Source organism: Helicoverpa zea, chromosome 26 (genome assembly GCF_022581195.2).
Source record: "Helicoverpa zea isolate HzStark_Cry1AcR chromosome 26, ilHelZeax1.1, whole genome shotgun sequence".
Lineage (NCBI taxonomy): Eukaryota > Metazoa > Arthropoda > Insecta > Lepidoptera > Noctuidae > Helicoverpa > Helicoverpa zea.
The window spans coordinates 341,915-368,231 of record NC_061477.1 but is presented as its reverse complement, the minus strand read 5'-3'; the positions used below and the strand labels follow the sequence as shown (position 1 = coordinate 368,231).

Sequence of the window (26,317 nt, the reverse complement as noted above, 5' to 3'; positions counted from 1 at the left end):
AGTACCCATGTACTCGTATGTGTATGTAGTAGTTAATTTCCTGTACTAAGGAATGTAGGTATGTGGCTGTAATTATTAAAATTCCGCTATTGTTTGAATTACCTAAAGTGCTTCATATTGCTAGAAATAACTCTGTTGGCAGCCTGTAGCTGACACTGCTACCAAATATGACTAGTTTCTGAAGTGCCGGTAGTCCGTTTGGCTTTGAGTGCAGGTCAATTCTCATCTCATTAATTAAACTCAAGGACATTTAATGAAAAAAAAAAAAAATTAAAAAATACTATTTATTTATTTCAATCACCAATTTCTCACTAAAGCCATCGCAGCAATAAGCAGGAGCGCCAAGTTGGCTCCGATATCGGTGGCCGATGAGATCGGACGGTCGATCGGACCGACAGCGAACTCGTACATATGGTCTAGTACTGCCTTCTTGACAGTTTCTAACTCTGCAGTGTCGCTGCTACCTGTTGACCTGAAATTTTATTAGAATATAAGTTTTTTGATAACATTCAGGTAAAGTGTCATGTATTTCATCTATTTTACAGGCTTGGTATTGGCCAGTCCAGTTCGCGCCAATCTTAATGGCGGCTTGCAACTAACTTCCGAATACGAGCCATAGGTACTATTTTCAAGATATGACTTTTTAATTTAATCCCAATTGACTCAGCCGGTCACCGTAATATTGGAACAAACAATCCAACACATTATGAAAACTTCTTACAACAAATAAAACCGACTTCAATAACTACTTCATACCTTCTCCCAAGTCTGATAAATACTATGCTCAAAACTGCATGAAAATCGGTTCATCCGAATGTGAGATAATCCCGCACAAAACTACATACAGGTCAAACTGAAAACTCCTTTTATTGAAGTCGGCTTAAATATATAAAATTTTATACTAACTGCATAGCCCTACAATGCGATACTCCAGGCACGACATAGACGGGTGCCTTTTGGTGTGCATGCGTCGAGTTTGGGCCCATCGGTGACCAGGGATCGTGGCCCCCGGCGACCGACACCACGCGGTCGGGTAAATGTGTCAGACCCCCGAAGAATATGTTCGTTCGCTTGATGCCTGAACGAAGTCTTGCTTCGTCGAAACTGGAAAGAAAAATTGTCGTTAAAAAAACTAAAAAACACGCTGGTCACGTATAGTCATCGGAACTCAGTATGTGCAAAATTTCATCGTAATCGAAGAGTAGGAAGTAGGTCAAATTCAGATTCCAATATTTTCTTACATACAGGGGAAGCTAATAAGTGTGTTACTCTTCCTATTAAAAATTTATCCTATGAAGCTTATATGTCAAAAACTATCGTTCATTATGAAAACGAATGATATAGGAACCAAAATATGTAAAACACCGTATGAAAGCGTTTCAATCACCAAGAAAGAATGTAAAACGGTAAATTGATACAAGAACTACATATTTGAGGAAAAATTGTCATTGTTAGTACCAACAATTTTAACGTAAACAAATTAATAATTCGAGGCCGAAGAAAGTCCATTCGGAAATCCGTTACTAAGTAACTGGTAATATGCGTAATTTTCCACATAAACGCAAATCAGACTTGTTAAATAGGAAAAATGTAATAAAATTACGTAGGTACATTTTTAATGCGTCAGACCGTGCGGTTAGGATCTGTCATCAATCAAATCAATAACGTCCAATTGCATGCCGTTTCCCATATTTGATCCATCCGTGATTTTGCTTACTAGAGATAAGCATTTGACGTTGCTTGTGTAGGGATTATATCAAATTCCTATTTCTTCTTCTTCCGAGCCTTTTTCCCAACTATGTTGGGGTCGGCTTCCAGTCTAACTGGATGCAGCTGAGTATCAGTGTGCCACAAGGAATGACTGCCCTATTTGACCTCCACAACCCAGTTACCCGGGCAACCCAATACCCCCTTGGTTAGACTGGCGTCAGACTTACTGGCTTCTGACTACGTAACGACTGCCAAGGTTGTTCAATGACAGCCGGGACCTACAGTTTAACGTGTCCTCCGAAACACAGTCGTTGGTGTCCAAGATATACTTAGAAAATATACATATAAACTTAGAAAAGTTGCATTGGTACTTGCCTGACCTGGAATCAAACCCACGTCCTCATATTTGAGAGCTTGGTTCTTTAGTCACTAGGCCACCACGACTTTTTTCAAAATTCCTATCTCTAGTAAGCGAGTCGACATTCGATAGATAGATTATCGGGACCGGCGGCAAATCAATAAACAAATAAGTGAAAACATGACTGGTATTTATGAGTTGGTTCTGCGCATTTGTGGTCAACTCTTTTATAATTATGGTTTTACAATCATAACAGGATATTTACGTCGATATAAAATAGGTCAGAATGCTGAGCTGATTATTTTGAATACCTATATAATATTATTTGAATAAACTGTACGTAAGAGCTATTTCTATTATGAGAATATGGCTGTGACGTGGTCATAAGCTTGATGGGACGGCAATCCGACACGAGCGGAGAGAGATCAGGCGCAGGACCGACATTTACGTGCTCTCCGATACACGGGTGTATTAATCACCATATTCCAGAAAGTTTCTAAAACCCACAAAGCGATTTCAGCCCGACCCGGGAATCTAACCCGAGACCTCGTGCACAGCAGTCGTGCTTGCGACCGCTGGCCCAACGAGGCTTTGGCCGAATATCAGTCTCTAGAAGACCTTAATTCCATGACAGACGATCGTACTAAGATTGTTAGAATTAAACCAAACTACTTACTAACTAGAGTAGAAGTCTTTACAGACTTGGTGGAAGTACTCCAACGGTACGGTGGAGAGGAACGGCTGCTTCGAGCTGGTGGTGGTCTGGTACCAGCCGAACTCAGCACAGGTCTGGTATAGCCATAGACGCACTGGAAATTGACACGAAGGTTATCCAATAGTTCATTATATGGCTAGCTTTTCCCCGCTATGTTGGGGTCGGCTTCCAGTCTAACCGGTACCTACGAGTACCAGAATTTCACATGGAGTGACTGCCTATTTGACCTTTTCAACCTAGTTACCCGGACGATCCGATATTTACCCTTTAGTAAGACCCTTTAGTAAGTAAGGTTGTCAATATTCTTCATTTGAACATATTAATTGGTAGTCGTAACAAGTAGAAGTCTGTTAACCGGTATTACCAAGGAATTGGTTGCCCAGGTAACTAGGTTGAGGAGGTCAAATAGGCATTCGAATTCGGTCTGACTAAGAGACGACCCCAATGTACATAATTAGGAAAAGGCTAGACAGATGATTACATAGATATTTTGCTTGCGAAACAGGTTCATTAAAAAATACAAGAAAATCTACAGCTAAAAATGTTCTCCTCTTTTCATAAAATCCTTGTAAAAACAATTTAAAAAATCAGCAGAAGTAAGGTTAGCAAAAAACTCCACCGTGGGATTGCAGTTAGCACAAGTTTAAATGTTACCCGTAGGTTCTATTCCCGGGAGAGGCAAACTTTTAACAGTTCTCAAACATTCGCAGTTGTAGGAATTTAAAAGGATTTTTTTGCGATTACTCTGAAGATCTAACATTTACGACTAAAGGATTTTAACATGAAAAGATGTTTGCTTTTATTTTACGCTCGTTTTAGGGATACTTCTTCCTGCACCTGGATAAAAAGTTGCCTAGATGTTATTCTGTTAAAGATGTTTGCTTTTATTTTACGCTCGTTTCAGAGATAATTCTTCCTGCACCTGGATAAAAATAGCTTACATTTACGCTGGTATATAATCTATATTACTGCCAAGTTTGATCGAAATTCATACAGTAGTTTTCGCGTGAACGAGGAACAAACATACATAGGTACCATATGGGTCTTCAATTAAGCAATTAAACGCCTTTGTCTTTCTTTCCTTCTAAATATCCATACATAGAAACTTCCGCGTTTATAATATTAGTAGTATTGTAGATATTCGTGGTAGAGTTATGAGTTGCAAAGTAATGCAGGCGGCGCCGCGGCGCGAGGCAACATCTGCAAATCAAACGCGGCGACGACACGGCATGCCGACGACTGACGGAATACATACAGACGGGGCGAGTGGCCAACAGTTAAATGTTTTCGACTTCTTGTTAAAAGCATTTACTAACTTTGTAATAACGTGATGTGATGTTAGTCATTTGACTTCTTTCGTAGAGATTTTGTCGAAAAGTATTGCTTGTCTGTAGTTTGCCACCATTGACTTTACAGTCGTAGGTATTTCATTTTTTATCAATCTTAAAAGTTTTGGTAATTGACAAGATGATTGATTATGATTTATTAAAATAATATTTATTTTAACTATCTGCTATATTTATCTAATTTGTAAATCTTATAGTAAATCGTGCACTATTGGACAAAATATCTTATGTAAAAAGAAAACCATTTTTTTAACTCAGAAAACGATCATTCCACAATGAAAAAACCAGCGTTTAGATACAAAAAAGTATGAATAAAGAAGGAAAACAACATAAAAAATAATTTGTTTTCCATATACTCTTTGCTTTCTAACCACTTTTGTCGTCATTTCTGCCTACGCTCGCGAACAAGTCATCCGTTCTCGAAGACAGTATGTGTCGTGTCTGGCGCATAATCTACGTGAGCGACAATTAGCATCGCATCTACATTGCAGATGCACGTCTTACAACAATAACCTATTCATGGAGGCTACGAAAACTACGGTGTTCCCTGTGTTCTAGGATAATTATACTGCTAGGTTTTTGACTGAAGAGAGAAGGTGAAATTAGTGTTTACCTACTTGAGACTTTGGTTTTTTATTAATATGGGAGTACTTACACTTAAGGAAATTTAAATCAGGCCAGTCAATTTTTTTTAAAGCTGGTATTAGCTTTAGGATAGTCAATTTACAACAAAAACGTATTTGAAGTTACACATTTTCCTGCTGCTCTGTGCTGTGTTTATGTTTTGTATATTTTTTGCTTGTAAAAATAATTGCCTATCAAACGATCTCAGTTTTGGTGTAAATGGAATTTATATTTAGATTAATTTATCCAAAATTTTAAAATATAATTTAAAAGCAAGTGAGCAAAAGTTACTGTTCATAATAGGGTAAACTCGTTAGAGATGGCCATAGTTTTATCTAGACATAATAAAAAAAAGAAAAAGTGTTGTTATAATCATTCTTTTATTCTTATCATAATTAACAGTTATTAGTCTTGTAAAAATCAACGACAAATATTTTTTTATAATTCAGAAACATATTAAAAAACAATTTCTAAAAAAAAATAGAATTGGCCATCTCTCCCGGGGCTTCAGGGTAAGTTGGCCATAGCCATACGGGATAGATGACCAGTACTTGACTTCCCTTTTCCCTTTCCCTTGCCCTGAAATTCGGCTCGTGTAGCTTCTTTTTTCTTCTTCTGCCCTCATTTGGAGCACATATCATCAAACTCGGTATAGTTTTCATGTACCTGTCACAAATAGGTAAGACACTGGAGCCACTCTTCCACAAGACGAGTCTTGTGATAATTTTCTCCGCATCCAGCGCAGTTTTCTTTATCTTCTTCGTCAGATTGTAAAAGTCGTGGTGGCCTAGTGGGTAAAGGACCAACCTCTCAAATATGAGGGCGCGGGTTCAATCCCAGGTCAGGCAAGTACCAATGCAACTTTTTTACGTTTGTATGTACTTTCTAAGTATATCTTAGACATTATTGGCTGTGTTTCGGATGGCACGTTAAACTGTAGGTCCCGGCTGTCATTGAACATCCTTGGCAGTCGTTACGGTGAGTCAGAAGCCAGTAAGTCTGACACCAGTCTAACCTAGGGGTATCGGGTTGCCCGGGCGACTGGGTTGAGAAGGTCTGATAGGCAGTCGCTTCTTGTAAAGCACTGGTACTCAGCTGAATCCGGTTAGACTGGAAGCCGACCCCAACATGATTGGGAAAAGGCTCGGAAGATGATGATCTTCTTCGTCAGATGTATCACACTGGTTCACTGAGATCAGAACTGTTTTCGCTATTACGCTTTACAGCTTTCCGTTTTCTATTCTTATTTGTATCAGTCTTCTTATCTTTGGGTTTTTTAGTGAATTTTCATTCCAACAACCACGAGTGGCTATGGCTTTTCTCTGATACTTATTTGGCATCTGTAACAAAACATTAAACGCATTAATATCACTTCAAATAACAAAAAATAATATGGCTATCTCAACCTGAATTTATACGGCCATCTCTCCTTTTTGTGCGGGTGACATGGCCATATCAAATTTTTGATTTAGTTAAACATTAGCAGGCGCCATTTTGAGGTTAGAATAGACGTTAACATTTGATAAACATAATAAACTAAGCAAACATTTAAAAAATGCAATAAAAAGTGGTACTACATGATAATATATGACCACACTATACAATTTTTGCAATACCCTGTAAAATAAAAGTTTAATTACTTACTTTTTAACATAAATACGCGCAGCAGCGTCGTCGCACTGTGTTCCCGAGCGTGGCTTGCGGTATACTGACTGCATTGTAGCGTCATCTAGCTATGCATGCCAAAAATAATTCGATTGGCCATCTCTCCCGTATGGCCATCTCTAACGAGTTTACCCTATCTACATAATTCACCTACATATATGGATAGTATATATGGCAGTTAAAAGCCCTACCATTTTAGTTCAAAACCTTTTACGAGCAAAACACAGGTGACGCCATAAACCCTAACTAGTATACAGGAAACTTTCATGGCTCCAACAAATCTATTTATTATGTAAATCTGAGAACTCTCAGAGCTAGATAATGACCATTTCCTACAAACTGATTAGAGATTTTACTTTTTCTACTTATTTTGCAGTTCTGCGGATTAACTGTTTAATCGAGTAATTGTAAGTGAAGCCTGTAGGAAGATGATAAGGAGATAGTTAGTGAGTGAGAAATAGGTTTTAAATGCTGGTTCTATTTTTTTGTTATTCGATTTTTAGATGTATTTTATAAATATTGATAGTTGATTTTTGGAAAAAACAAAATCACTTAAAATACTTAGAAATAGGTAACCTAAAAGAATAATAGTTCTGGTAATAAAAACCAACTTTAATAAACCATATGTGTCATTTCATGACAAAAGGTACAAAGGACTTTGGCGCTTAAGTCATTTGGAGATACAAATTCTACAATCTTGCTTAGACTAAAAAAACATAATGTCGTAAGTGCCAACACCCATAAGGTACCTTTTACCGCGAACTGACACATATACTTGCCTAAAATCTTCTCCAAAATCTAACAAACACTACGTTGAAAACTGCATCAAAGTCAGCCAAACATGTGATAATCGCGCATAAACAATCAGATCAATTCTAAAACCTCTTATTTTTGAATTCGATTAAAAACTAGTCACAATTTTAATATTTTTGCACTGTCCCCTATATTTTTGCTTACAAGTGTAATGTGTCATAAAAGTGCACTCACTTTGAGACTCAGGCGCATCGAAGCTTGTGTTCCTTGAGTTGGCCACTACTTGTGTGTAGCGAGTTTCGAGGCAGGGCGCCCACAGGGGCTCCGAAGTCACGTAGTTTGCTAGACGCTGGACGGGGTCAGCTGAAAGAGAACGCATAGTTGTAGTACTGTAATTGTCTGGCATATATTTGTAAATAAGCCTTGGAAGGCCTAGGTTTGCCTTTAGTTGATTGATGCTTTGATGTAGTCCGTCCGGAAATGATCAAATGACCTCTGCCGCTGTGGGTACAGAGGGAATGAGTGTCAGACTTCGCGTAGGATCACCAGGATATATCTCAAGATATGTAACAATGTGCAAACATCGTATAGCTCCTAACAGTTGTTCTTGTCTTTCTTCATTAATATTGTTGTTATAAATTCTACATGGTCTTCCTTTCTGTTACTATTTGTTAAAATTAAAATGCACTGTTTCCTACAGTTTCCACCTCGTCCCGTGGAAACTATGAGCCTATGTCACTTAGAGATAGTGTATCTTACCAACTGTGAAAGCATTTTTCATACAAGTTCAGTAGATTTGATGCCTTTATATCACAAACAGAGAAAGTTTTCTCTTTATAACATTAGTAAATAATAAAGACTATATACTTACAAACATTAGCAGCAGTAAGCACCGCACATGCTTGGGTGATGTCTCCCGGCGTGGCGTACTGCACCAGCACGGCCAGCGACGAGATGATGCCGAACATGAAGAACGTGGCCACGTCCAGTGGAGTGCTCGCCTGGAGGACTGTGCACGTGCTGGAATGGAGTTAGGCAGGTGTTTGGAGATGGTTTTGATTTAGATGGTGGTTGAGAATAGGTTAGTTTAAAGGAGGAGACATTTCCAAAGTTACATAGTTCTTTATATATTTCCTTTAGTAAAGTGAAAATGCATGAAATGGGTTTTGAGTATATTGAGGCACGTTTTACTTTACAAGAAAACTTAAAAACAGGTTTCTCTAAATCAATGGCCATTAACAGCTATTGTTTTTTTTTCAGATATATTCAATTTTTTCCTTGGCCTCAAGATCCTTTAATAAAAGGTTCGAGGAATCCAATATGAGATACACAAACTAGGAAGACTTAAAGACGAAAATTGTTTTCTTGCTTGCATTTCAGACGTAATAACTGTGTAATTTTTATCCTTTCTCCTCCGTGTTTTTATCCCATTGAATAGGACCTCATCAATTTTTTTTTAAGTCAAATTGAGTATTGAGAAAGAAGGGGTCTCTCTAAAGAGTGCTTTCCCTAAGGAAACTTACCGAAACATCTCGGAGACGAGCGTGGGTCCAGCGGGCGTGGCCAGCAAGTCCACCAGCGCCTGTACAGACTCCTCGACGCTGGTCAGGCAGGTTGAACCACCTTGCTCCTTGATTGCTTCAGCTACCACTTCCAGGTATTCTGGAAAAGTTTAAGGGAAATGTTAATAATGGCCAGTAGGTAGGTCTTCTACGATTTGAGCCCCACATTTTGTCAAAATGTTTCATGTTAATCAAGTCAGACAGATGTTAAATAACAATTCTCATTTTAGTAAATATAGCAATTTTAAAGGTCAGTATTTTCTGTGAATTTGGGCTTAGGTACGTTTCCGAAAGGTGTCGTGTACGGGTGAAACACTTGTGAGACCATTGAATTTTTGGGTTCCTTTATTTTGCTTGTTTAAGCTGTCAAGGCCGTACCCAAGTATACTGCGAAGGAGAATGTATATAAGAAGGTTTTCCGCTCTTTACACCACAAATTCTTCATCAATCTAACCTGGGAAGTCTTCCTGAGCTTGCAGAGGCCCACTGTCAGAGAAGGCGGCGTCCACCAGGTGAGGGTACGCCAGCCGCATCCAGGTCGCCATGGTGCCCGCGTACGAACACCCTACCAGGGCTACCGTCGCGTTCCTGAGGATAAGAGAAACCAGTAATGTCATGCGTTTTCTGAGCTGAACTTGGGGAACTCAGCAAGAAAGAAAAGTTATGTCCATTGCCTTGCAAGTTTACTGATTAGAATTTGGGTACGTACTGGTTGGCTCACTTCATGATAGTCAAAATATACGAAAAAAAGTTACAGCTCTTGTCAAATTACTTTGCCGTTACATCTGATTAACAAAACAGGTTATAACTACCTAAAACACACGGGTACTTGATGTCAGCAAAAATAAACCTACAAAATTACAAACATAGACAATTTTGCGATTTTGCTGAGCAGAGAGTACATAGTACAATAAAATTCCTGGACCCATGGAGACAGTTCGGACAACTAAATAGGTAGATTCCTTAAAACGAGACGAGTCAGTGAGTTACGTATCAGTGAGTTGCATCATTTGACTATAGCGGCAACCGCACCATTTTCTGTTTCGCCGTTTACCAATAGGGATATTCACAGCTGGTTATGGTTTAGTTAAATGTTGTAACACATCCTTAATGTGATCAACAATAGTCACTCTTTTCCTTTATTAGATAGTCAACTTCAGACGTGCAAAGTTTCTCGACATAGGTATATGTTTAAAACGTCATTCTAATGACGAAGATAGTAAAGCATGTATTTATTGATGTCACCAGGAAAACTAAAAATATAAATTATGGAATGATTTAGGTAAGTTCCAACAATAGATAAACCGTAATTATTGTTTAATGCGCAAATTGTCATGTTGGGTAGGTACTAGTTGTTCCCAGAAGTTCTAGGGATGTAACTACTTGCTGCACGTGGATGAAAACATACCTATGTATTTTCTCGGGTTTAAGGCTATTAATGTAGGCGACTTTTCATCTTAACCGGTGAAGTTATTTTAGCGCGACAGACGAAATTTAATTAATTAATGAGTGCTCCGACTTGAAAATCATCATTTATCAAAAATAATACTTGTTACTTATCTACAGAACTTGTATTGAACTTGAACTTTGTATTTTTTATGCTAGATTGAGTTTGATGTTCTCCTTGAATTAATTAAAGCTATTTTCGTAACTTAGTAGAATACCTCTACCTGCTTGTTTTATTTTAACTATAATTGACTATGTTTTGATCTAAATGCGTACAATTATATGCTGGCAACTAATACTATATTACCTATAAATAATTGTGAGCAATCTTGTATAATGTGAATGTTAGCTATGAGAATTTTATCAGGCGCTTTTATATTTTTTAAACAATTTTTTTTATGGTTAGGTTTTTATTCCCTTTAAACAGCACTGATAAGAGTACTTATCTACGGATTGATAACACACAAGCTTCCTTCCTTTAGCGGTTTCCGCTTCCTGAGATAATACCCTAAATTGTACATAGTACTTACTATAAAGTAATCTGTGCCTAAATGCTATTCTGATAGATAAGAAAAGTATATTACCTACAGGCAAGTTTCATCAAAATACGTATAACTGTTTGAGCTTGAAGAAGTGACAAACATACAGTCATAGCTGGGCATTAACTCGTTAATCCGTTAATCGTTAATTAACGAAGTTAACATTTTGATTAGCGGATTAACTTTTAAGTTAACTTTAAAAAATGTTAACGGACATGTTAACTTCCGTTAATTATGCAGAAGTCCGTTAATCGTTAATCCAATGCCTACTATTAATTTACCGCACGGCTCCGCGGGACGAGGCGCGAAAAGCAGGTTCAGACAATTGCCGGGCGCGGCGAGCGCGGCGCGTGGCAGCGAGTGAAACACCAGATTTCAACCGAGTCAAAGGCCTTCTCATAGTCCACAAATGCTAGACACAGGGGCTGATTATACTCCTCGGTCTTCTGTATAATCTGCCGCACTGTGTGGATGTGGTCTATGGTGCCTTCTTCCAAGAGATTGTATGAACACCTTTGACCCCCGATTCAGCTCAATTGCTCTTTCAATGTCAAGAGTAGGTATTGGAGCACCGGATTCCTCGGGGAACAGATATTTATAAATCTATTTATTAAATACAATACTGCTATACCCTCAAGCGCTGCAGTAGAACGTCTGTTTTCCACGGGTAAAGACATTTTAACACCAAAACGAGCCCCGCTTTTAGACGAGAACTTCAACATGTTAATGTTTATGAAGGGGAATATGCATCTTATGTCCAACAATTAAATTACACATTTATTTATTTACGATATAAAAATGCAATTTTACACGTAGTTAATGGATTAACGATTAACTTTAACTTGCGTTAATTCTTCCGAAATGTAACGCTTTAATGTTTAACGAAGCTAATTTTTTTTGTAGCGGATTAACGATTAACGAAGTTAACAATTTTATTAACGGTGCCCAGCTATGCATACAGTACATATAGTGTATATGACTATACACTTTTGATTTCTAAATAGGGTCTCATTTTTCCCTTTGAGTACGGGACCCTGAAAATCTGTTCTTCCACAGTTTAAAATAAACCGTATATTTACCTATAGTTCGGCCATTCAGAGAATGCGTTCCTGACACGTCGCGATTGAACTGACGACGTAACTTTGCAATGGCGTTGCAGTTACGATAAAAATATTTTTGCTGGTTGTTTACCGTTTTAACAATTGAGGAGCATTAAAACAACATTATTATATCAATAATCAATGAATGTAGTTACGTCGTCAGTTCAATCGCGACGTGTCAGGAACGCATTCTCTGAATGGCCGAACTATAATAGGTCGTTTGTATCTGCAATTTGCGTCAAACTAACTCGTCATTCGTCTCATCATAATATTATTATCAGCAATGACTTAGTTAATAATATTCCACTTAATTAACAAAGCGTTTAATTAAGTTTTTTCAAAGAAACAAGGATTATCACGTTTGTTGTTACAATTGAACTTTAGATCTTCATTCAGTCATGTCTTTGTGGGATTTTCCTGAAACTTGCGGTATTCAGTTTAAAATGATATTTCGAGGAATTGTAGGTATCTAGGTATCACAGTTTATAATATACTGAATTGGAATAGCTTTAAGCGAGACGTGAATAAAGGCTGTATTAAACGTAGCATGTTTCCGATGACATTAAATATAGTAGGTAGGTACAATATTTTAAGTGCTAATCGAGACAGATCTTAGGTACTCAAAACCATAAAGTAAGTATCTATGTAGATTTTGCCGAAAACTCTTCAATGATATGAATTTAAATGTAATGGGAAAATTAAAAAAATGATGACGTGTATGTAACACACATAATTACAACTGCATGCATAATTTTTACATAAATATAAATAGTTAGCCCGCAAAAATAAATAATTATTATCCCCAAAAATTGTTTTGACCACATACTTCGGTACCAAAACCTGTTTAGTTTAAAATCTATCTGAATGCAATATTTATGTTAACTACTTAACTAAACCTAAATCCATAGCTGGCCATTAACTCGTTAATCCGTTAATCGTTAATTAACGAAGTTAACATTTTGATTAGCGGATTAACTTTTAAGTTAACTTTAAAAAATGTTAACGGACATGTTAACTTCCGTTAATTATGCAGAAGTCCGTTAATCGTTAATCCAATGCCTACTATTAATTTACCGCACGGCTCCGCGGGACGAGGCGCGAAAAGCAGGTTCAGACAAGTGCCGGGCGCGGCGAGCGCGGCGCGTGGCAGCGAGTGAAACACCAGATTTCAACCGAGTCAAAGGCCTTCTCATAGTCCACAAATGCTAGACACAGGGGCTGATTATACTGCTCGGTCTTCTGTATAATCTGCCGCACTGTGTGGATGTGGTCTATGGTGCCTTCTTCCATGAGATTGTACGAACACCTTTGACCCCCGATTCAGCTCAATTGCTCTTTCAATGTCAAGAGTAGGTATTGGAGCACCGGATTCCTCGGGAAACAGATATTTATAAATCTATTTATTAAATACAATACTGCTATACCCTCAAGCGCTGCAGTAAAACGTCTGTTTTCCATGGGTAAAGACATTTTAACACCAAAACGAGCCCCGCTTTTAGACGAGAACTTCAACATGTTAATGTTTATGAAGGGGAATATGCACCTTATGTCCAACAATTAAATTACACATTTATTTATTTACGATATAAAAATGCAATTTTACACGTAGTTAATGGATTAACGATTAACTTTAACTTGCGTTAATTCTTCCGAAATGTAACGCTTTAACGTTTAACGAAGCTAACTTTTTTTGTAGCGGATTAACGATTAACGAAGTTAACAATTTTATTAATGGTGCCCAGCTATGCCTAAATCAGCATTACACCTCAATACACCATAGGACATAAAAACGACCCACATTTATCATAAATGCAAATAAATATTATTTCTTCATATTCTTACTTGTATCGTCCATCCTCGAAGAGATCGCTCTTGACATGTTGTATGAACTGCGCCAGATCTGCCAGCGCCTGGTCTATCGACAGGAACGATAGGTTCTCCAAGCTAGAGTCACTGAAAAAAACAGATAAAACATTAATATACTTAGAAATAGTTCATAGTAGATTAGTTGCGAAACGCTGAGTTTGGTGAGAGTTTCTCTGCAAACTGTGTCTAACTAAAGTAAACACAGTAGATCACTGCTGTCGTCTTTTATGATACATTTTAAAACCTAATTTACAGATTAAGACAATGTTTGGCTCACAGTCATTACAATTTATGATGATGTCCTCCTAGCCGATTATCGGCTACGGCGGCTGTTCTCATGTAAGGAGATCAGCCAACTGCGCAGGACATATTATAGTGCACGAGCATTTGCGCAGACACAGGTGCACTCACTATTCCTTCCCTCTCATAGCCCGATGGGACGGTAATCCGACACGACCGGAGAGAGATCAGGCGCAGGACCGACATTTACGTGCTCTCCGATGCACGGGTGTATCAATCACCAGCTTCCAGGCTCCGGGCTGCTTTGTGAAAGTCTTCTAAAACCCACAAAGCGATTTCGGCCCGACTCGGGAATCGAACCCGAGACCTCGTGCTCAGTACAATTTATAACCTGGATAAATATAGAAGATGTTTCCTTTCACCGGTTTATGATTCGAAAAATAGAAGTTGAAGTATTTTTTCTTTATATTATGTGCTAGTAAAAAAATACAATAAGCATCATTCGTTTGACCCATATAATTTTTTTTTCACACTGATACCTACCTACCTAAGATGTTAAACCAAAAACATCCTTTTGCAAACAGTCCCCATAATTGGCGGTTTTCTTACCCTCTAATTGGCGGTAATTACTAATTGTATGTATTACAGTGTCGTGCAGTAACAATCATAGCGACAGGTGTTTGTAAGCTCATCGGCCACAATATCCTGCTTCCGTCAGCTGTTCCCTGTAATTTGCTCGGCAGTGTAATATGTGATGTTGAGGAGCTCCTGAGTGTAACTAAGATTTTATAAGGTATTCGGCGGTTTTTAATCATTTTAGTTTGGAGATTTACAAGGAAGGTTAAGTTATCAAATGACTTTTGATTTTGTAGCTTACTTAAATGTTACTGACTGTTCTATCCGCGTCGAGAGGGGGCTACTTTTCGCAGTCGGATAGAAAGTGGCCTATATTCTTTTCTAGGCTTTAGGTTATATGCGTATCTTTCTTTTTAAATCTGTAGTAGTTAGATGTGACCGTGCAGAGAGACAGAGTAAGTTTTATATTTATAACAATAGGGATATGCATTTTTAATACCTAAATGTTTACGGTCAGGAGCACAAAATATAACGGCTACAAATAATAATGCAAAACTCACAAGGTGACAAATAAGATTAAATATGACACGCACCACTAGTTCATAGTTTTGATAAACCATTTTTCATAAACCTATACTAATATTATAAAGAGGAAAACTTTATTTGTTTGGTTGTAATGGATAAACTCAAAAACTACTATACCGATTTTAAATATTCTTTCACCATTAGAAAGCTATATTATCTGCGAGTAACATAGGCTATATTTTATCCCGGTGCGGGCAGTAGCTCCCACGGGACGCGGGTGAAACCGCGGGAAAACGGCTAATTGAGAATAAATCATCCAGAATTACACACATTTATGTACATGTGAAATGTTGTCTGACATGAAAATAACTACTTACATAAAAAGTATTCTAATTAGAACGCATTGAAATGCTCTCCTAATGGCCGACTGTAAATCTTCAGGTCTCCGGAGTACTCACGTACAATTTATCTTTTCTAGATAACTTTAATTTAAAAAATATCTAGCTAAGAGTAAAAATCCATTGCATACAAATAACATAATTTATTATTCACGAAATACGAGAAAAAAATAGTAGCCAGCCCTTTTAAATTATGGAAAATGTTTAGCATTTCTTAGGATTTTTATTTTTGAACTGGTTTTTCCCCTCGGTGTCACTCGCGTCTCTAGTTCAGACGTCATTCGGGTATATGAGCTACATATATTGCTGTCAAGTTTCATCAAGATCTGCAAAGTAATTTAAGAAAGAAAGACTTCCAATCTTTCACATTGTTAGGGTTCTGGAAACTGCGGAACTCTACACTGCATGTAGCTAGGGCTGCCATCCGTCCGGGTTTCCCCGGATTTGTCCTCGTTTGGAGGTCGTCCGGGGACCGTCCGGGCGGGGTTTCAAGAAGTGTCCGGGGAAAACCCGGTCACTTTTCATGTAAGGAGGCACCTCATAGAATTTAAGTATATGTTAGTAGTAAATGGATTACAAATTAGGTATTATTTTGTTTAAAAAAAATCGTACTCGTTCGGGGAAAAAATGCGATTAACGCCAAATGTCCGGGTTTGGCGAAATTTGAGATGGCAGCCCTACATGTAGCAGAACACGCTCTCGGCCGATTTTTAATATTTTAGTTATGTTATTTTGATATTACATAATACTCAAGTAATTTCTGATACCTACATTCAGTTATAACTAACTAGCTTCTGACAGCGGTTTCACCCGCATCCCGTGGAAACATCTGCACGAATCAGGATAAAAAGTAGTAGTAGTAAGTAGTAGTAGGTAAATGGGCTATCTAACACTGAAAGAATTTTTCAAATCGGACCAGTAGTTCCTGAGATTAGCGCGATGAAACAAACAAACAAACTCTTCAGCTTTATAATATTAGTATAGATAAAAAAAAAAATTGTTACAAATATTTTTGACTTTGTTCTAGATAATCTAAGGAAATGCTAGCCTACTCTAACACTGGATATTACACTCAAAGCCAAATGAACAGACCCCAGCATAATACCTCACAAATCTGTGAAGTGACGCCAGTAGCCAGCTCATGTTTGACCCCAGACCGGGGTCATTAGGGCAATGGCCAATTGACCCCCTACATTAGTCACCCCGGGTACTAGAGGGATTTACTTTTATATGCCCAATTGGATTCATTGCTCGTGTGAACTAGATTTGGTTGTATTTGGTTAAAGAAATGATCAGGTCTTATAGGTGCCTTGTTTTTTTGCCTTTGTGTGTAACTCGAGGTATGCAAGAGATTGGCGTATTAAGCTGTTTTGAACTTTATGATGATGGTGTTAAGGTTGAAGTTCTTAAAAACTTTTGTGTGTGTATGAAAAGTACATTAAAATTGCCTTTAAAAGAATGAGTGCTGCCTTTTGTTATTCATGTAAATTAATAAGAGTGATCAGATCTTGTGATGGTTTGAAAACGAATACTTTGGATATTATTACCGTGAGGTCACCAATACAATACCTATTTGTATGTAGGTATGTATTCATCTCCAATGTTGAATGTTTGGATTTGATATCCTAATTCCAATCATTAAATCAGGCAAAATGTTTACATGAATTTCGCTCAATTCTCCGTAGTAATATAAATTGCGTAACACGAGTCATAATATACGTTATATCTATGTAAATTACGTCCAATTTTCACAAAATTTTCCACCAAAATAATAGGCTTTCCACACAAACCAATACCTTTCTTTATTAAACCAGTCTCTGAGGAACAAACCGTTTTCTTTTCACGCAAAACTGACTTTAATTCGCGGAAAATATTACTATAGAGTCCCTCTCTATGCATACTAAGTGCCTTATTACCAACTTAACTTTACATGTTATATGAACCTTAAGGTATAAAACATAAGGGTGATTTTTCATTGAGTTGTGACATTGATAAGTTGGTACAGACTTAAAAAGGTGATTAGTAAGGATAGATATTAGGCACTTTTTAGCATATTTTCTTGTTAGTAGGTTTGTAATCATTACATCTACAGTATTAATGGGAATGTGATTAACATGTTAATTAGATGTAAGTTGAGCTTTTTAACGAAGTTTTGAATGGTTATTCCATTTAAGTTGATGTTTGGTAACTAACTTGAAAGAGACTTACCTACATAGGGGGAACTTTAATTTGTGTGACCCTTAAAACTGGTGTTTCTTATTTTCAATAAGTATTAGCATTAAACTACGTGATTTTGCAAAACGTAAATTCGGTTAGTAGTCACTTATTATGAATCATTGGAATTTCTTTGCGAAAACCCCTGTTTTGTCAAACTAGAACAAGTTATGAAACCTAAATATTTTGGTTTTGACAGCAAAATAAATATAAGGAAAAAAAGTTTATCATACCTAAAGTTGTTCTAGCGTCACTTCTTTAAGTTAATGTAAAGATATGTATTTATCTATCTTTTCATTCATTTATGACTAGCTTCCTGCCACCGGTTTCACCCGCATCCCTTAGGAACTATTCTGCGCACCCAGATATCTTTCTACCTTCCTCGATAATCGGGCTATGTTACCACTGAAAATTATTTCAAATAGTTCCTTAGATTTCTCCGTTCGTATATACTTCAGCTTCATAATCAGTCCATCTATAGTTCTCATAATAACACTTTCATAGCTAACCTTCAATACAGCCTGTCAGTACCATGGATTTATGGGGCTGCACGTAATGCAGTGGCCTGGCTGTGTGCCAAGCCACGTGGCCCCGTCGCTCATATATCATGCACCATTGTGACCGGCTGTGTTTCGATAACTCTTGGCTGGGTATGGGCGCCTAGTACTTTTTATGGGGGGGCTGTTAGATTTTTCAAGTATAAAAACGAAACGTCTCAGATACTAGCTGTTTCCTTCGGTTTTACCCACGTCCTGAAGAACTGCCCGCATCCAGATAGAATATAGTCTGTCACGCTGAGATAGTTTAGCTTCACAACAGTGAAAGATTTTTTCAAATCGATACCTTTTAGTAGGGTGCAACTTTCAGCATATAAAATACAAACGAACAAACAAAAAATGTTAAAAGAACTACCTAATTATAAATTTTTCACAAAAGGCGTCTCTATCACTTTTTACTTCAGCAGTGTTAGTAGGTAGGTATCCTTGTGGGCTAATGTTCTGATCACCTTCTAACCGACTTGTAATAAAAGAGGCAGTTCTCAAGCAGGCCTGCTAGCTTGAGTTAAAATATGACTGACTTAATAAATTTCAAAAGGGTTCAAGAGTCAGAAATTAACAGAGTATTAAAACATATTCAACCTATTATTTCGATACCCCCACATACAATAATCACACCTAGGTAACTGCAGTTAACTATACTAACCAAACGGTTAGTTTAACTAAATCCTTTAATATCGATTTAGCTGTCGGCACGGCGCACGGTGCAGCGATTACACCGACAGTATCGCTCCAGCTACTGGAGTAAGCTGCATTTACACCGAATTGTAAGATTATTTCACAGCACCAAAATGTATTACGAAGCTATTTGATTCTGTAAATGTCGGAAACGTATACTGATCTATGCTAATATTATAAAGCTGGAGATTTTGTTTGCTTAAGGCCTCGGCCTCGAATTTTGCGGGCAGCGGGGCGGCAGCGGCGGCGGCGCGGGAGCGGCAGGATCTTACGCGTATAATCAAATGGACCGGCCCTCGAATACAGCGGCGCGGGAGCGGGCAACGAGCGGTGCACTCCAATCAAGCGGTGACAGCCCGCGCCGCCGCCGCTGCCGCCCCGCTGCCCGCAAAATTCGAGGCCGAGGCCTAAGTAACATTATTTCGGTGATAGATTATTTTTAATCGTTAGCGGAAGCTGGTATAATATAAGCATCCAACGTAGTCGTAACTTTGGAGTTTAACTGCTGAACCCATTGCAGCTTATTGCTTCTGTGTTGAAATATACGAACCCTTGGTGTATGATGATATATAAATCAGTCCCTAGGACAGATAAAATTGCGGGAAGAGCCACATAATTCACATAAATAAGTAATGAAAAAAATAACTTTTACTTGTCTCAATAATTCATCATAATTGGGTACATAGGACACCCAGAAAAAAGTCCAAAACCACACATTCTTCATACAAAAAGACCAAAAACCAACCATAGCATTAGGTTTCCATTGTGATTCGCGGAATCTACATAAAATGCTAATTATTACCGAGCGTGGCGTGTTATCTCGGAAGTACACGCGCTATGATAATATCTGACGCCGGCTGTCAATGCTACTGTGTTATATTGTTAGAACTGATATAAAGGGTCTTGCCAATAGGTATTGGGAAATCTATAGGTACTAATGTTATGAAGCTGGAGAGTGTCTGTTAGTTTGCTGGGACGTGATAATCTTATGAACAAATAGTACAATTTGAAAATTGATTTATTTTAGTGTGTAGTGCCCATTCATCCAGGCTATGGACTACCTAAGATGCGAAGGCACGATGTAATTCTTATGGATTGTGGGTGAAAAAGATAGCTAGTTGATTATTTTACACATAGGTATAACTTGGTTTGTCGTTGAGAAACTATCCGAATAATTAATGGCTTTTAAAATTGTATTGATAGGTAATGAAGATTTCGATCGATCGTTTTAAAAAGGAAGTAGCAATGACTCAGCTATGTGCCATTTATTTACTCATTCCTTTAGTAGTAGGAGTAAGTGTTAGGAAAATAAATTGTTTATTACTCCCCCGTAGGTTAGTTCCATGCATTGAACAATATAACTATGTATATTGGATTCTGATGAAACTAGTATTACAAAAGTGATATAGAATATCAATAGGCTTAAGATAACTTTTAACCCGGGTGCGGGAAATAGTTGCCTCGGAAAGTGGATAAACCGCGCAAGCCATTTGGTTCTAAACAAAAAAAATACAGAAGAAACTAGGTTCATCCAAATAAATTTCCATTTAATTAAGTATTATTCAATTGCTACGCGAACGTGTAACATACACCCCAGTTGGCAGACGCATGGTTCCATGCAGCTTCGCTACGGGTAGTTGGCGAGAGTACGGAGTTCAAAGCTCGCATGTTACATACGCTTGTTTGTACATGCGTATGTCAGTACATAGGTAATGTAGGTACTATTTTGGTGGTAAATCTTAAGAGCAAGATTGAAAATCTTCCGAGTCTTTTCCAAACTATGTTGGGGTCAGATTTCAGTCTAACCGGATTCAGATGTTTTGAATAATGGTTAAAATCTGTAAAATACCCAAGACCTATATTATACGTAGCTTCGTAGAAACTCCAGTATGTTACATCAATCCATAACAACACATACTATATACAAACTAACAGACAGACACGTTTTGCTAGGGAGTTTGTTGCGCCACTTTTTCTACCCAGAAAAAACACATTAGAAGCGGCGAAGAGTTTGCGTTGCGGTATCTTATCAATTTGACGATCCAAAAGTCTAGTTTTGCAGCCTTGTATAAATGACAGGCTATTTCTCGCGGTTTCACCTACATAAGAGAGATGATCTACTTTCTGTACCTGGACAAAATATAGCCTACATCACTTGGGGAAGAATCTAGCTTCCCAATAGTGAAATATTTTTTAATCGATACACTACTGTCAGTTTGAAATTTAGGGTACAAACAAAAAAAAAATCTCTTATTGTACTTTAGTTTAAACCTGATTTTCCTCTTACCTAAACGGCCTGGTGTTGCCATAAAACCGGTGCTCAGTATAGAACAGTCCTGCGTTCATCTGCTCGGCCATCTCATGGGCCAGCCCGCCCTGCAGCCATTCGGGAGAGATCGCCCATTCTCCTCCTACTAGGATGACGAGGTTCTCACCGGCGAACTCGCTGTTGTAGTAGTAACGCTGGAAAAAGGCCGTTATGGTTACTGTGTGGAAGTGAGTTTGTTAGGTTTTGATGGTGAAATGAATGAGCCAATTAAGTTGGAATTTGGAGTGTAGATAGTTATACTTATTATATAGTATTAGTACTGTGGAGGTGAAGGTTGGCTACGATTTATATGGGTGTGAGATTTTGATTGAAATGTTATAATAAAATTTTGGTATTTTCAGTAAGTACATTTGATGATGTCGTCAAATTATAAAATTGGACATAGAATTAATCATCTTCAGCTTTTCTTCCCACTGAAGGACACAGGCCTCTTCTCATCTATACTAATATGATAAAGCTGAAGAGTTTGTTTGTTTGTTTGAACGCGCTAATCTCAGGAACTACTGGTCCGATTTGAAAACTTTCAGTGTTAGATAGCCCATTTATCGAGGAAGGTTATAGGCTACTTTTTATCCCGGTACAGGAAGTAGTTCCCACGGGATGCGGGTGAAACCGCTGGCAGAAGCTATTATAAAATAAATGAGCGTTTACCACCGCGTATCCTCAATACTAGTTAGTTATTTCTGACTTTATAGTCCTGGTTACCTACACCTTTTACTCAGTTAATAATAATAATGTCTGGACACATTTTCACACACGGTCGGTTAGCCCCATGGTAAGTTATTAATTAACTTGTGTTATGGGTGCTAACACAACTGATAAACTACATATAGCTACATATATACATATTGATAAATACATATTGTAACACCCAGACCACGGCCAACAAGCATGCTCATCACACACATGTCGACCGAACCGGGAATCGAACCCAGGACCTCAGGTTCGGCAGTCCGGCATGGTGACCATTGCGCCATCGAGGTCGTCAAAAGTCAGTTATTGGTGTAAAAAATAAAGTAATAGCCGTTCCCAATACTTATTCAATCTAGCTGTTGTTTTGCCTCCTAGAGATATATTCTTGACATTAAGAGTCTACTACTTGTTAACTACTTGTGTCTATGTCTTAAATTAAGACACATGTAGATACAGAGAACAGGTAGACAATGTCCTATCTTTAGTAAGCATAACAGATAGATTGAATATTCGAAACGGCCGTTAGATGATATCATCGATATCAGATGAAGTCCCTCTGAGTTTCACCCTTATATACTAAAACTGTTCATACCATGGGAAAAGTCCTAGTATCGGACGCCATGAAGTGATTCAGCCTGACTTGCACGAACCCCTCGATTGGGGTGGTGCGTGTTCTGCGCATGTTCAGCACGGGCTCCCGGTCTACCAGTGCTAAGCATGGTGAGATGAGGAAGATCAGCCACCCTGGAAATTGGAGAAAGTTCTGATTAGTGGAAGGTAATGGGTGTCTTTCGATAGTGTTGATTGGGCGGGTTTTCCCAACTATGCTGGGGATGGCTTGCACTGTAACTAGATGCGTCTGAGCACCAGTGTTTTGCAATGAGCAACTGCCTATTTGACCTGCCAGTTACCTGCCTGTTAAACCCAATAAGTATTTACCCTTTGTAGTAAGACTGGTTATTAAACTTTCTAGCTTCTTATTCGTAACGACTGCCAATGATGGTCAAATGACAGTCGGGACCCAGCAATTTAACTTACTTCGACAGTTTAATAACAAACATGTTATGCACTGTACAAAGGTACTAAAGTTACGACTAAGCGATTCATGGTAATGCGAAAACAACACAAAAACCTGATAAGTATAAGAAATTCCTGATCCTGAAGCCTTGAAGAGCCACTATAAATACACAAAAATAAAATGAAACTTACACATTTCCAAACTATGTTCTATATGTAAAATAATAATCGTTTGTCCGTCGCGTGGACGATGATGATTATGATAATTGTCCCATTTACTTACATATCTATAGATAACATAATAATCTCAAATATTCAGATAATAGCAGATATTATATTATTCAGTAATATTCTACGCGTATAGATAAGGAATTGGTAAGTGGATGTAAATATTTTCCTATATTTTTCCCAATCAAATTAAAATAGTCAGTGGTAGTGTCTTTGTGAAAACAAGTGCCTAATTAATTTATTTCAGGAAAAAAGTGTTTACTTACCTGACTATTAAATCACTACGTTTACGAATACTTATTTGGAAACATTAAAATGATCTCATTATTAAATTTTACACTAGAAAACGGACCTTCTTCTGTTGATGTATCTTGAATTTCTACCTTGAGCAATCTTCCTTGAGCTTAGATCAGAGTTTCTTTGCAGCTTACAGCCTCAAGCTGTTCCACTTATTATCATCCGCCTAGCCATTTCCCCACTAAGTTGGTAACAGCTTCCAGTGAACACGACTGTTTTCTTGAAGCAATCGTTTTTCCTTTTTCCTTTGGTAAGCGGGTAAACAGCTATTTTATCACAAACCTTCGTCAATTTAATATGATGGCTTATTTATTCATATAAATAAGTATTAGGTAGGTATTATCGGAAACTCATACAGCTTGGACCCGTCTTCGAAATATTTTACTTTTCTTATTACGAATGTCATTTTATTTGTATTGAAATAGGAAAATATCAAAAGTAATGTTATTGGTATCCGTAACCTATGAGTTTTATTTATGTGATGATTATTATCTTACTAAAGTATGGTAGGAAACTAAGGCTCGGTTTCTCTAGTAACTGATAAAATAATGTTAGTTATGCTATCTGCCAGATAAATTCAGCTTAAAAATGTCTGCCAGTACCTGTAAATTCAAAAGCTATATGAAGTTTATCTATCAGATAAATCTGTTCCTGGTAGGATATCAGAGACTTTATAAGTAACCGACGAAATAAGCATAATTTAGCTTTTTTGTTCAGATATTAATTGTTTTATTGGAATTTGAAGAAAATAAATTATGAAAAAAATAAAAATAAGATTGCTGGTTACCACGTTTTGTTCTTATTGAACAGAATAATTTTATCGCATAATCGCGGCTCAATTTTACAAGATAAACAAAACATTAATTTGATAAATATTTCTAATTTGTAATTATGATACTCAAAAAAATATTCAAATTACGATAAAGGGATGGATCAAAACTAGTAGGTACATACAACATTATTTTAATTGATGATAATTGGTTACTATTCTATTGATTTCTGACACTTACGCGAATATTAGACATTCTAATAAAACTACTTTTACGGATTTTACCTTAGTCTGAACTTGAGCAAGGATGCTGTAGTAAAGGATCCGATACGACGGGATTAAATAATATTAAGAGTAAAAGTAGTTTTATTTAAATGGTTACTATTCTACTTAATAAGTAACAATAGTAAAAAAAAATGATTTTGAAAGGTAGTTAAGGATTTTCGAATTATTACAATTCACTCTTAATAAGAATAAACAATATATATGTCGGAGACTGTCAATAGTACGGACACTAAACGTCACGCAAGCGCGCCCTCTGGTGGCGTTTCCGGTGAAACAACATTTTGGCGCGCTTGGCGGAGTCGTGGTGGTCAGCGTGGCGTCCGCGGAGCTCAGTCTTGGTTCAGTCTTGATCGAGTCTTGGTCGAGGCTTCGTCGAGTCTTCGTGGAGTTGTCGCGTTACTGCCTTTCGTTACGTGTAGTGTACCTAGTGTTATTGCCTAGCGTTGTAGTACCTAAACTAATTGTAGTGTCTTATAATTTTTGTATTGTAATGGTTCTTCTAACCTAACAGACAGACATGTGTTGCTGGGGAGTTTGTTCCGCCACTTCTTCTCCCCAAGCCAAAACACATAGGAAGTGGCGAAGGGCGGGCGTTTTGGGGGCTGTCTTTTGTTCTGACTAATTTGAATAAACGTTTGAGTTTTTAGTTTGTTTGAGTTTTGAGTTTCTTTGAGTTATCTCTTTGCTTGATTACCCTAACTGATGTCGGACGATAGTGCCATCCTGATGACGCCTCCGACATCAGAAGTGGGATGCAATCTGAATGCCCACATGCGTTTCGAATTCGCCATGCGAAGATAAATTTCTACCCACTAACAAAAAAAAAAATGTATCGTCGATAATTTGAAATGGAGTTTGTAGTAGAAGAATTATTAAGAATTTCAGCAAAGGTACAAGTATGGTAACCACGGTTATGGTAATGGTATCGTTTTCCATTGTTACATGTCAAGCTAGTTATTGAGGGTATGCTAGAAAATTAACCGAATCTGTCTTTTTTTTCATGTTTCAACAATGACGGTGGTTATTGTGCAATCTGGCGACAAAATTACTGCGGAGCATTCCAGCTGCCTGCCAGGAGCCCAACGTGTCAACGTGTCGTGTGTTATCGTGAGTTCGGAGTGTCGGTGTTCGTGCGTATCCGTGGTGTATGCGAACGTGAAGTCGCTGTACTGCGCGCTATAGCGATGTGCGCATCGTCACGCACGTTGAACGGAAACCCGGTGAGACCGATCCATTTTTGCTTTATGTTGACGTTATTTGTTTTACGACATTTTTAAATTTGAAAGGCAGTCTGTCTCGCTGATTATTGTTGGTTATGAACCGCCTGGGTTCAGGGAGCATTCATTGCCACAAGCTTCGTAATAAAGCTACTGTTAGGTTTGTTTTAATCCGAATGTGATAATGTTCTGACATACTGTTCACGTGACCTTCATGAATTGCATTGCTGGGAAAATCGTCAATCAGTGAAATTAGATTTATGCCATGATAGCAATATTATCATAGTTGTTATGAAAATGTTGTGATAAAATTAACCGATTTCCAAATTCTTTTGCATGTGATAATCCCGTGAGCCTCCCCTGCTTCGAGTGAAAGGAGTCTAGTCTGCTAGTTCGTCGCTGTGGTGTTCGCGAGCGCGACGCCTGGATTCTACTGCGCGCCGGATTTCAGCATAACCATACACGAGGCACTATGCACAGAGATGTTAAGAGACGCCTGAATGATAAACATGGTGAGATCAATCCAATTTTATTGTGGCTTGTCATTGTACATTGTACTGTTTGACTGACTCGTTGGCCTAGTGGTCGCAAGCGTGACTGCTATATACGA

The 26,317-nt window shown here is 37.9% G+C and overlaps 1 protein-coding gene across 1 annotated transcript; it reads right to left on the bottom strand.

The window, feature by feature from the left end:
* Positions 1 to 270: 270 nt before the first annotated feature.
* LOC124643099 (putative serine protease K12H4.7) lies at positions 271 to 23,211 on the bottom strand. Its single transcript, XM_047181953.1, has 11 exons — positions 23,104 to 23,211; positions 22,487 to 22,638; positions 21,160 to 21,335; positions 13,661 to 13,771; positions 9,188 to 9,321; positions 8,695 to 8,833; positions 8,043 to 8,191; positions 7,406 to 7,534; positions 2,745 to 2,877; positions 907 to 1,104; positions 271 to 472 (listed from the first exon to the last, which is right to left on the bottom strand). Exons 1-11 carry the CDS (start codon positions 23,105 to 23,107, stop codon positions 298 to 300), a joined length of 1,500 nt encoding a protein of 499 aa, XP_047037909.1. The 5' UTR covers positions 23,108 to 23,211; the 3' UTR covers positions 271 to 297.
* Between the last annotated feature and the right edge of the window lie 3,106 nt (positions 23,212 to 26,317).